General features: G+C 37.8%; 2 protein-coding genes across 2 annotated transcripts; both read right to left on the bottom strand.

Moving 5' to 3' along the window:
• Positions 1-3,663: 3,663 nt before the first annotated feature.
• Positions 3,664-9,501, bottom strand: LOC122665778 (probable glutathione S-transferase). The gene is made up of 3 exons (XM_043861916.1): positions 9,187-9,501; positions 9,062-9,084; positions 3,664-3,988 (listed from the first exon to the last, which is right to left on the bottom strand). The coding sequence occupies exons 1-3, from the start codon at positions 9,451-9,453 to the stop codon at positions 3,664-3,666; spliced, it is 615 nt and encodes a 204-aa protein (XP_043717851.1). The 5' UTR covers positions 9,454-9,501.
• Positions 3,910-4,488, bottom strand: LOC122664503 (glutathione S-transferase 3-like). Its single transcript, XM_043860347.1, has 2 exons — positions 4,159-4,488; positions 3,910-4,011 (listed from the first exon to the last, which is right to left on the bottom strand). The coding sequence occupies exons 1-2, from the start codon at positions 4,471-4,473 to the stop codon at positions 3,994-3,996; spliced, it is 333 nt and encodes a 110-aa protein (XP_043716282.1). The 5' UTR covers positions 4,474-4,488; the 3' UTR covers positions 3,910-3,993.
• Positions 9,502-12,315: the final 2,814 nt, after the last annotated feature.

Below are 12,315 nucleotides of genomic sequence, written 5' to 3'. Positions count from 1 at the left end.
GATGGGATGGAGAAAGAACGCCACCCAACTAGAGAGCATGAAGGAGAGCAAGCATACAATGCACCAAAGTATATGGAATTAAAGATAGAGTGGACATAGAGGAGGTTATTGTTGCCGGCGTCGTCAGTGATGAGGACGAAGCTGGGACAGTGGGCCTTGGGGAGCCTAGTCTGCTGGGAGGAGGAAGTCGAAAAGAAAATGAAGAGGACATGGAAGAAGAGTATGGGGAGTCTGCAGACATAGATGATAGAGAGAGTGGTAGAGAAGGTAGTCCCATCATGAGCAGTTAAGGCACCCATCAACCATCTTGTACAAAGACTTCTTATGCTTCTAATGAGCAAGTCTTCGTCGCGGCCTCCTTCCATTGTCTATTTGCTGGTCCTCAGATGAAGATGACTGATCTTCAATCATACTCCTTGATCTGCTGGAATGATGTGAGGAATTTTGCATTTGTTCCATCTCGAGATTCATCTTAGTGAGTTGTTGTCAAAGTTGGGCCGTTTATGAACCTATTACCTCAAACCAGTAACAAAACTGAGACCGAAACCTTAATATAATTACTTAATTGGGACCAGATGTTATTCTCCTTTATGCCCAACCATAGTCTAGAAGTTTTATCCTGTTGCGGGTTTTGAACCGGCTGGTTCATCCTGCTTTTATTTGAACCAGGTGGTTCAGCCTGGTTTACTACATCTCTCTCTCTCTCTCTCTCTCTCTCATATACACAGACACAATATGGATTTTGGATGGAGTGATTGATCAATCAAGCTCTCAGCTAAAGTGCACCAACAATATATGTAAGTAGCTAAACCATGTTAAAAGGAAATATCGGTTTGAAGTACAAAAGATCACAAGTGAAAAGCTCACAATCTCTCTCTCTTACATTCCAACAAAACAAAGAACAAAGGGAAAGACCCTTCATTCATACTTCCTGCTCCATAGGTAGGGTAGCAGACATTATTTAGTTTTATTCACCCATTTTCCTCTTCTTTTTTTTTTTAAAAACTCTTAGAGTGCGTTTGGTGACGTTCAGAACAGCGTTCTGAACAGTTCTTTTGTTCAAAAAGAACAAAAAAAATGAAAAAATATTTGGCTTTACGGTTCGTTTTTTCATTCTTTTAGAACGAACCGGAGGTCTTGAGCACCAAAAGAACTTTCTTTACAGACCATCTCTGAGACGGTCTGTAAAGAACAAGAACGACAATTACATCGCGATATCGTGAAAACCTGTGATTTTGAGAAAGAAGCCACCTTGCGATAGATCTGGGGAAGAGAAGGAAATAGAAGGAGCAGAGGAAGAGAAGGTACCTGCAACTACGGCCAAACCCTGATCTCATGTCTCTCTCGCTCTCTCTCTCTCTCTCTCTCTCTCTCTCTCTCTCTCTCTCTCTCTCTCATCTCTCTCTCTCTCTCATCTCGCTCTCTCTCTCTCTGTCTCTCTCTGTCTCGCTCTCTCCCTCTCACTCTCTCTGTCTTCAAATTGGGTCACCAACCCTATACTTCGAAGGATTCAGCCGAAACGGTATGGGATTTCAAAAATTTTTTTGGTATGATTTGGGAATTTTGTATGACCAGTGACAAGGTTCATGTTTCTGTTTTTCCCTCCTCTTTTTATCTCAATTTTTTTGGTTTTTTTTATTTTGAGATCTGGTTTAAGAGTTGCAGATTTGTACGGATTCATTTTTGGTTTTCACTATTCATTTGTTTCGGTTTTTTGATGCAGATGTGTTTCGATTGCAATGCGAAGAATCCGACATGGGCGTTCGTCACGTATGGGATTTTTCTTTGCATCGATTGCTCCGCTGTTCACCGAAGCCTGGGTGTTCACATCAACTTCGTGAGGTAATTCGATTGAAAATGGAGGATTTTTAATTTGAATTTGGTTGGTTCTCAAATCATGTCTGATGATTGGGGTTCTTTTGGCTGATTTGATCTAGAACAAACCTGTATGGTTTGCTCAACATTGATTTATTTTGTTTTCACTATTTAATATTGTCGATTGGTTGAGCTCAAGTGTTAATCAGTTGGTTTCTTTGTATGGACTGATATTATGTGATTGCTGGACTATGTTCTGTAAGATGCCAGCTTAGATTGGAAGGCTTGGCATGGTAGCCAGGTCTCTAGCTAAAGGAATAATTCTTACAGAGCATTTGGTTCTACTTCAATCTCTTCCCCCCACCTCCCCCTTTCTAAATGAATAAGCACTTCAATTAAGAAGACAAAGAAACCCCACTAAGTGGGACGACAAACCAGATATTGCTCTATACAATAAAAGGTAAAGCAACATAGAAATATGGTTTCCTTGATGCATAGACTCCCTTAAAGATACATCTATCTCTAGCACATTCACTTATGAATTTGTAGAACTAGTTCTCTATGGGATGATCATGATGAGATGTTCCTACAGTAGCATGAGGATCATTATGAATGTGTTTCCTTAATTTTTTTTTTCAATTGCTCAACACAGAACAGTCTGGTTAGTAATTGGGAATTAAAGTTTGGAGCTTCAAGTTAAAGTAGAGAGAATCGAAGAGATTTTGCATTATGATGCTGTGCCTAATTCCTCTTCTTCTGCCCCCTCCCTCCTTTTATATCCTCTTGGCTTCATTGTTTGTGTTTTTTTTTTTTCCAGTTTCCTCTGATTTTGGTTTAGCGTTCCAACTAGTGTTATTGAGTTGGGTTTGGATTAGAAAGGGGAAGCAAACCCTTCTCCTTTGCTGTTTTTTTGGCTCCCTTGAACATCTCTTCTAAGCTGTACTTGAACTCAAATCCAAGATCTGTAAACTTCCAGGCTTTCACGTGGGAAGTTAAACCTGCATGACATGTACCATTTTAGTATTAATGATCAAAGGACCTCCTAAGAACCAGACCAGTAAAATATATTCGGTTCCATTTTTAATTGTTAATTTTGTTGTTAGGAGATGCTGGAAGTTTACTGTAACAGCGAAAAATTCAAGAAGGCTTTAGCCGAGTGCAAATCTGGGATTTGCTTAGAATTGAAGACAAAGATTGTATAGATCGCAGATTACAGGCCACACATATAGGGTAAAAACGCTTTCCCTTTCCACAGCTTCGTTGAGTGATTTCTTTTGTGGTTCTTCGGGCATTAAAATTCATTCATTGCAAATTAATTCAAAAAAGAATGGAGAATATAATTTGGTTTAATCTGTTGTGTTAATTCATTGACAACTTGATGGGTCTTTAGCTCAAATTGGTAGAGCACTTGTAACATGAGCATGTTCCAAGAGGATGGTGGTTTGAGTCCACCAAGGCCCTCTTTATTCAACTGTTCATAGCATAGTCAGTTATGCCACTAATCCACACAAGAACCCAATTTTAATGGCATCTTTGAAATTTGACATATTTTTATACTTACTTTAGTTATGTTAATGAGATATTTTAATTTTATGCTAAGGTTGGTAAGAGAAGGATTTTACAAGTCTTTTTTTAGTATAATTGACAAAGAAATGGCATTATTGTAATTAATATCAAATAGGGAATAACAGGTTTTGCCAAACACCATTTTCGTTCTGAACGGTGTTCTTAAGACCGTTAGCAAACGGTCATTTTCAGTCTCAGAACGCCATTCCAGACTAAAAACGCAAAAGAACGTTTCTAATCAAGAACGGGCGTTCTTTGTTCAGACCGTTACCAAACGCGCCCTTACTGATCAATACCAAATTTCTTCCTCCTTTGCACAAGGGAGTGGTAGACCTTTTCTTTGTCAGCAAGGGAGTTGGACACACTCTCCTTCTTCAAGCACCTCTCAGCCCAAGCAATAAGCTCTGGACACTCAACTTCCATGCTGAATTTCCCAAATGTTTCATAGGAGTAAAACCAAGTGGAGAAGGCAATGAGACTCAAATCCAAATAACCAAACTTTTCTCCCCCAAAGTAATGCTTCTTTCCAAGCTCTCCTTCCAACACTTTCAAAGACTCTATCAGCTCCTTCTTTGCTGCCTCGGTCTCTTCTCCTTTTGACATGCATGTTTTCTAACCCCATTCGAATACCTGCGATCCAGACCAATTATTTCAATCAATTAACATTGCTCTATATATAGACAGGATATACAAAATACTTATATATATATATATATATATATATATATATATATATAAAGAGAGAGAGAGAGAGAGAGAGAGAGAGAGATATGTAACCTTCTTGTCGATGAAATCAGCCCAAAACCTGGCTTGAGCTCGGAGGTAAGCATCAGAGGGCAGCAATGGACATGTCTCCTTCCAAACCTCATCAATGTATTGAACAATGATAAGGGATTCACAGATGGGTTTTCCATTATGAATCAAAACAGGAACCTTCTTATAAACAGGGTTCATCTTCAGAAGCAGAGGACTCTTGTCTTGCAGGTTCTCTTCCTTGTACTCATACTTGATTCCTTTCTCGGCCAAGGCTATTTTGATCCTCATACTAAAAGGGCTGACCCAGCTACTCAAAAAAACTACCTCATTCACCATTGTTATGATCACTTAAGCTTCTTCTAGATATCAAATCAGTGAAAAGCACTTGATGTTTCAGATATTACTTATGTGAATATGAAGTGAGAGTACTATCAGTATTTATAGACTGCTCTTCTATGGTTCAAAGAGGATTTTAAGACGTCGGTGGGGCCGGTGGGTAGGGCAATCATTTTGCCCGTGTCTGTGTGAAGATGTACTCTGCCTGCACAAGCAGCGGCAGATGAACCAAATTAGGGGAAAATTTTTGCTGCTACACTTGTAGCAGGAATGTTCCTGCTACCCCGCTGGCAGCCAAGGAAATGAAATAATTCATTTCCCTTTTGGGTTCATAGATACCCTCTTAGGTTTTGATATTTTCTAAAATACCCTTCTAGATCCCATTTCCTTGGGTGCCAACAGGGCAGCAGGGACATTCCTGCTACAAACGTACAGTAAAATTTGGTCCCAAATTGGGTCCATTGTGGTGGGCTTCTAGATTTTTTATCAAAAGAAAACAAAAAACGAAAGTGGGTTATTAGATATTTTTGGCAAAAAGCAGCCAACTTTTGAATTTGCCGCCGGCACCCTTTCTAGATATTTATCAAGATGCAATACAGTGTCAAATTTTTGCTGCTACACTTGTAGTAGGAATGTTCTTGCTCCCCTGCTGGCACCCAAGGAAATGGAATAATTCATTTTCCTTTTGGGTTCATAGATACCCTCCTAGGTTTTGATATTTTTTAAAATACCCTTCTAGATCCCATTTCCAGACAAACGTAGCAGTAAAATTTGGTCCCAAATTGGGTCCATTGTGGTGGGCTTCTAGATTTTTTTTCCAAAAGAAAACAAAAAACGAAAGTGGGTTACTAGATATTTTTGACAAAAAGCAGCCAACTTTTGAATTTGCCGCCGGCATCCTTTCTAGATATTTATTGTGAGCTGTGATAGGATCAGGATCGTCTCCAGGCAGCCCAACGCCCAAAGTGCTACCAAGGGACATCCAGCGGTTGAGCTATGCTGCTCAAATCTCAGCGCACGTCTAGAGATATGTGCGGGACAACCCAATGGCTGGCAGCACCCTAGGCATGCTGGGCTCCCTGGAGACAAGCTAAATTCGTGAAATTTTGGGTTAATTCATGCGTGTGAATGAGCCAATGAGGATTCTAGGTTTCATTTCCATGGGGAATATTTTTTGTTTTTGGTAAAATTTCCATGGGGAATATGGTAATACTACTTGAACTGCCTTTTGTCTTTCTGAGAGAAAAAAACAATCCTCACTTCTCCTTTCTCTCTCCATCAATGGTTTTATTGCACAGATTTCGGATTGGGTACCGGTCATCTTAAAATTAATCCGGTCGACTGTTGACATGGATCGGCTGTATCGGATAAGTTAACCATGTTTTTTCAAAAAAATGGGTTGTTTTGACTATTTTACCTATTTTTGAACCATTGCATCGATATGGTATCGACCAGGTATCGATATCGATCATCTTCAAAACTACATAGCATCAATCGTATCGAGCGATCCAACACCAATACCTCAAATCGTATCGATCCCTGACTGGCTGGCCCATGTGTCTTGGCGCAGCCAGCACTGTGGCACAGAGAAAATGAACCCTTATTTATTGGTTAGTGAATGAATTTTTGTTGGAATGAGGGAGATTTTATATAATAAGGGATAAAGAATGGGGCGTATATGGAGCCCACTGTTTAATGGGGTCCACTTTAAAAGCCTAGGATTTTCACTGACGAAAAGTCAAATCATATTAATGGTTTTTTCTTATTTGTCAAACTTGGCGATTTATCTAAACTATATGACTCAGCATCCACTCGTTCACTTGCTTGGTTTTTCAATTCACATTTAAGATTTTTCGAACATTTTAGAAACTTCTATAGTAACACAAGAAAGAAAATATCAGGTCGATCAAATTTTAACGTTAGAAAGTTCTCTGTGTCGCAGCGTATGCTACGCTCAGACACATGGACAGCCTGTGCAGGGGGTAGGGTGTTCATTGCGCCTATCCCCATGTATCTGGACGCAGCCTGTGTTGCAGCACAAAGTACAGCGCCCCTTAGGTAACATACCCACCAAATTTACAATGAAAAACTTGTGCATTTAAACACAAATGTCATAAAAGAGAATTTATGTTTATTACTTGAGTGGGGGAGGGGGTAACTTGGGTGGGGGAAGGTAAGAGCGAAGAGACTCAAACTCATACCTCCTAGTGAGCATGAGCATGAAGCACATCATAGCTCACCAATTACGTTAGGCAGCTGTTGTTTATTGAGCTGGCTTTGGTTTGGTGTAGTCAACCGAAAAATCAATTCAACCCGATAAAAATTCAGAGCAAACGAACCAAACCAAACCGACCATTTGATACCCCCTATTTCCAAGCATGATATTAAACCTTTGATGTTTGTTCTCTGCAATAATGCAATGTCCCTTGGATTCTAAACACAAACGATTTTGTTTTGTTTCGGAAGAGTCGGTCCACATGAAAATGTTCAATAGACTGAAATCTCAAAATCATCGATTTGCCTGTTGTGAGGATAAGGTTTTGGCTTCTAATTAAATTCTAACCTTCACCATTGAGGGTTGCCATTCTCTATGGCAGTCATCTTCCTCAGAATAGCTTTAATCCTTTAGCTTTAATCCTTTTCTTAGCTTTGGGTCATTCAAAAAAAGACTTGGAGTCACCATCTAGTTTTGGGAACTAGGAGCCATGTATGTTCAATTGTTGATTTATTGATCTTTGACTCTTATTGACCCATATTGAACAGGCCCAAGAGATCAGATAAGGGTCAGGTTACACTACGGAAAACATGTTAGGCACTTTGGTACGCCTAGTTTAAGTAGTCTTTTACATTTAGCATTCTAATTAGGAAATTAAAGTTTCTAAACCTAGCATACAAAAGAACACACCCTAATGAAAGAAGTTGAAAATCTAACTACCTTTAAAAAAGAAAGTTAGAGATATTTACAAATCTCCTACCGCATTACAAATGGAAAGTTAGCATAAACGTGCAAATCATATCTAACTTTAATAAAGAAGGGTTAGAATCTTAACTAAAACTAACTATACTACATAGGGGTGAAACAAGGTTGGGTTTTTTTAAAACTCTGGCCTAACCCTAAATCCTCTTAGCTCAACCCAAGCCCAACCCAACCATGATTGACCTTAATCGCTGGGCAGGGCCGGGTTGGCCCTGATTGACCCTAAAATTTAGTAAGACTTGGTTGTCCCTGACTCGGCTTGTTTTTTTATCATTTACGTCATCCTATGCATTCAAAAAATGAAACACATGTGATTGGGGATTAATTTGTTTCATATTCAATTGACTATTAGACTTTTCTCTGAGTTAAAAATTTAGTCCTATCTTAAAATTATAAATATTTTCATTCAATATATAAAGTAGCATTTTTTTTGTAAACCAATAGATATTTAGATACTAAATAAAATTGCAAAATGTAAACAATAGATTGTAAAGCATAACCTGACACAGGATTGGGCCGGATTGGGCTTAACCCGAGGCCTCAACCTTGGTCCAGCCCAATCTTGCGCCAAGACCTAAAAATTTCAACCCTAACCCGCCCTCAGGGTTGAAAAATCCAACCAAGACCCTGTTCGGGCTCAGGGTGGGCCAAGGCTCTGGCTGACAAAGCTAAACTTACGCCCCTAATACTACATAAAGCATGTTTGCAGGTAGCAAAGGAAATACTATAAATTCCAAAACCCTTGAAAGAAAAAGAAAAAACCTATAAGGCTAATTATGCTAAAAAAAGAAATGCTTTCTATTCTAGCCATGAAAAGTCAAGTTTAGAATGCATGAAGTGATTATGAAAATCTTTGTAGTGACAAATCTTGTCTGGCATGTTACTATGATGGAGCAGCAAAAAGCACAATTTTGTTCTGGCATTTCCTAAATTTGACTTTGGGACAAAATGGTCAAATAACTAATATGCTTTTTTTTTATGTAATAAAATGCTAAGATGCATGGATTGAATTATGAAAATTTCTTATAATATGCTACATCTAGACATGATTTAATGATGAAATGACATAAAGGTTTTTTTGAAAATTTAATGAGATTCTAATTTTGATAGAAAAGGTCAAATAATTAAAATTTCCTTTTATGCAATGAAATACAAAAATGCAAGAAATATTATTAAATGAATGCCAAAAGAAAAGAAAAGAAAAATATACCCAATTATATACTATTAAAATATATCATTCACTCTAAAGTCTAGAATAAGCTTTATTATAGTAAAACAATACTATCTAAAAAGTTTAAAAAAACTTTGATAATGGTTGGACATTCAAGTCTTTTCAGGGGTAAAATGGTCCTTTTCTATAGTACAATCTCTAAGAGTAGTGTCGGGCACAAATCATCACCAACAGAGGAAATCTTTTAGGGTGATAAAATTCAGTGTCCACAACTTGATAGAAGCTCCTTGCAGAGACAAATACGGTTTAGAAGCTTTATCCTGTTCCATGTTTTGAACCAGCAAGTTCACCCTGGTTTTATTTGAACCGGCTGGTTCAACTCGGTTTTACTACATCAGCTCCTTCTTTGCTGCCTCAGTCTCTTCTCCTTTGACATACATGTCTTCCTACCACATTCGAATACCTGCGATCGAGACCAATTATTTCAATCAATTAACATTTCTCTATAGACAGGAAATACAAAATACATAAGAGATAGAAAGAGAGAGAAACAGAGATATCTAACCTTGTTGTCGATGAAATCAGCCCAAAACCTGGCTTGAGCTCGAAGGTAAGGATCAGAGGGCAGCAAAGGAGATGTCTCCTTCCAAACCTCATCAATGTATTGAACAATAACGAGGGATTCACAGATGGGTTTTCCATTATGAATCAAAACAGGAATCTTCTTATTAACAGGGTTCATCTTCAGAAGCAGAGGACTCTTGTCTTGCAGGTCCTCTTCCTTGCACTCATACTTGATTCCTTTCTCAGCCAAGGCGATTTTGACCCTCATCCCAAAAGGGCTGAGCCAGAAATTCAAAAAACACTACTTCCTTCACCATTGTTATGATCACTTAAGCTTCTTCTAGAGATATCAAATCAGTGAAAACACTCGATGTTTCAGATAACTTTATGTGAATATGATGAGGTTAGAGAGTACTATCAGTATTTATAGGCTGCTCTTCTGTCTAAGGTTCAAAGAGGGTTTTAAGAGGTCGGTGGGATGCTACTTGCTAGATATTTATTGGAATAAAAGCATCCAACTTTGGAATTTGACACCGCGGCCCTTTTTAGATATTTATTACGGGCTGTGAGATTTTGATTGGAGCACATTCAAACTAATTCCCAAAAGATATAAATTTGAATTAAATTGGAATTAGTAACTAATCCTACCATAGAAGCAATGGAAAAACTCATATAAGTAAAAAATCTTAAAGGGCACATCCACCCATTAATTAATGCCTTGAAACTAGGCCTGTAAACGGAACGAATTTGACTCAGATACAGATCGAATGTAATCGGATTCGAATATTTCTTGGTTGAATACGGATACTTCTAAACGGATTCGGATGGATTCGGATGCGGATCAAATTCGGATTTTCGACCATCCGTTTACACCTCTGCCTTGTGTAACCCGAACCTTCCTCCCCCTAGTGGATGCAATTCACTCTCAATCCATAGTTTTAAATCATTATTCTCTTCTCCTCATATTCTAGAATCTATTGAATCTTAAAAAACCCTCAAGATCGTTATTTACTTAATTTTTTATAATTAGGTATTCGGATTCGGATTTTGATTTTTAGCAGAATATTCGGATTTTTTTTTCAGATATCTCTAATCGAATACGAATGCCCCTAAACGGATACGGATGTAGATCGAATTCGAATTTTCGATTATCCATTTACAGTCCTACTTGAAACTCCCACCCTCTCACATACACAGCTTACACAGTCGTGAATGAAAACTTTCCCCAATCTTAAATATCCTTGATCATGAGACATATAATTGTCATTTGTCACTATAAATAAGGTTTTCTTTGATATCATTTTTATTTTTGATTTTTACCTATTTACCAAAAATCATTAATAAAAATAATTTTTGATCAAAACATAAAAATCGTTTGGTAACCAGTAATCATAATAGAGTATGAAGTGCAAAAAACCGTTTGATAACTATCTAAGTATAAATAATTTTTTTAATGGGTGAAAGGATTCCCCCTTCAACCATCTTCTATCTCCATTCCTTCTCATAACTGCAACAGAGAAATCTGTTCCAACTGTTTTCATTACTTGGCAAGATAATGGTAAAAACGATTGATGGGTTCCATCACAATTGGCTCCGATGGACATGAGTATGAAAGCCTAACATTTATTTTTGGGCACAATTTATTTCCATCTCTTTGTCTCTACCCCTCTCCCTTCACCTCTCTTTAGTTTTTACTTCTAATACAAAAACTAAATCAACATAAATGAACGGATACAGAAGAAAAACGAAGGCTTCTTTGAGGGTTTGGTCTACATCTTAATCGCCTTATGCATTTTCTATTAGTTTCTGATGGTTTTCTAAACTGGGTTTTCAGCCCTTTTGACCTAAATCGGCGCCGACATAAAAATAGCTTGCTGGGTTTCCTATATCCGATTGTCTTTTCCATGTGGAGTTACTGTAATTCTTACTAAGTTCTGGTGTTGGGCCTGTTGGGGTGTTTTGTTGGGGTTAGATCCAGGGATTATTTGCAGGTTAGCAATCTGCTTCTGACTGATGGTTATTGTTTTAAAATTTACCTGTTGCGTTGTTGGGGTCTGGATTCTATTTCTTCATTTGTTTTGATTCCTCGTTCTTTGGGGTTTTATGATGGGTTTTCTTGCTTGTTGCCCTTCACTATCACCGATCCTTGTAATTCAGGACACCCGATCGTCTTTGTCAGCCGGGAGTTCTTAAAAATGTCTCAGCCAGTCAGCCTCTTTATCGGTGAAGAAGAAGGAGCACGGGGTAGTGGGTACTGGCTTGCATTTTTAAAAATAAAACGAAGTTACTATTTTGCCCTACAGCTTTGAGGTTTATGAGCATGTGCTCATTAAAGTGTCCGCGAAAACAAGTGGAAACAATTTTCTCCGAAAAATCATAAATAGTTTTTGATCTATTTTTTGTTTTTGATTTTTTTCAATCTTTTTTAATTAGAAACAAGCTCCCTAAACAAGACCAAACACTATCAAAAACGAAAGTAAAAATCAAAAATAAAAACTATATCAAAGATGGCCTAATAACCTTAATTTCATCTATAGTGATTAAGATTGACATAATAGAAGTAAGTGGATCGTTCAAGTGGTCAAAATGTTAGGAAAAATCAATATTGATGATTCAAGATCATAAATATTGATAGATAGAACCGTCATTTATTAGCTGAATGGACAGATTGACTCAAAAAATCACAATTCGTGCATATGAATGGGGATCATGGTTTGAGGAATTAGTATCGTATTAGTCATTTCGTATCAATATAGGTGGAGATCGATATTGGTTACCGTGGATCGGTACAAAACAAGAGTAAAAATATTAAAAAAAAAAAAAAATCTGATTTTTGAGAAATACAAGGATAAATTTGTTTGATCCAAACTGATATGGACTGATCCATATCGGTATTGAATCAATATCGATCAAGACTAATACCGATGCCAATACTGATTACTACAACCCTGATGAGATTCTAGACTTCATTAGTGTATCCAACGTGCATCAGACGGCTGAGCTGGTTGGCATGCATCCCAAGAACAACACCAAGTGTTCGATGCGCATTGGAGAGGATATGAATCATCATTATCATTGAGATTATCGTAACACTTGAATTGCTTTATGTCTTTTTGTCTTCCTTTGAGAG

This window comes from Telopea speciosissima, chromosome 6 (genome assembly GCF_018873765.1).
Source record: "Telopea speciosissima isolate NSW1024214 ecotype Mountain lineage chromosome 6, Tspe_v1, whole genome shotgun sequence".
NCBI lineage: Eukaryota > Viridiplantae > Streptophyta > Magnoliopsida > Proteales > Proteaceae > Telopea > Telopea speciosissima.
This window is presented reverse-complemented; position numbering and strand designations above follow the sequence as displayed.

Bases quoted from the DNA above. Each gene is read 5' to 3' on its own strand.
- LOC122664503 (XM_043860347.1), bottom strand. From the start codon at position 4,473: ATGGTGAATGAGGTAGTTTTTTTGAGTAGCTGGGTCAGCCCTTTTAGT.
- LOC122665778 (XM_043861916.1), bottom strand. From the start codon at position 9,453: ATGAGGGTCAAAATCGCCTTGGCTGAGAAAGGAATCAAGTATGAGTGC. The intron at 9,085-9,186 runs GTTAGATATCTC...TCTCGATCGCAG, and splicing joins CTGATTTCATCGACAACAAG to GTATTCGAATGTGGTAGGAA. The intron at 3,989-9,061 runs ATGTATGTCAAA...GGGTTAGAAAAC, and splicing joins TTCGAATGTGGTAGGAAGAC to ATGCATGTCAAAAGGAGAAG.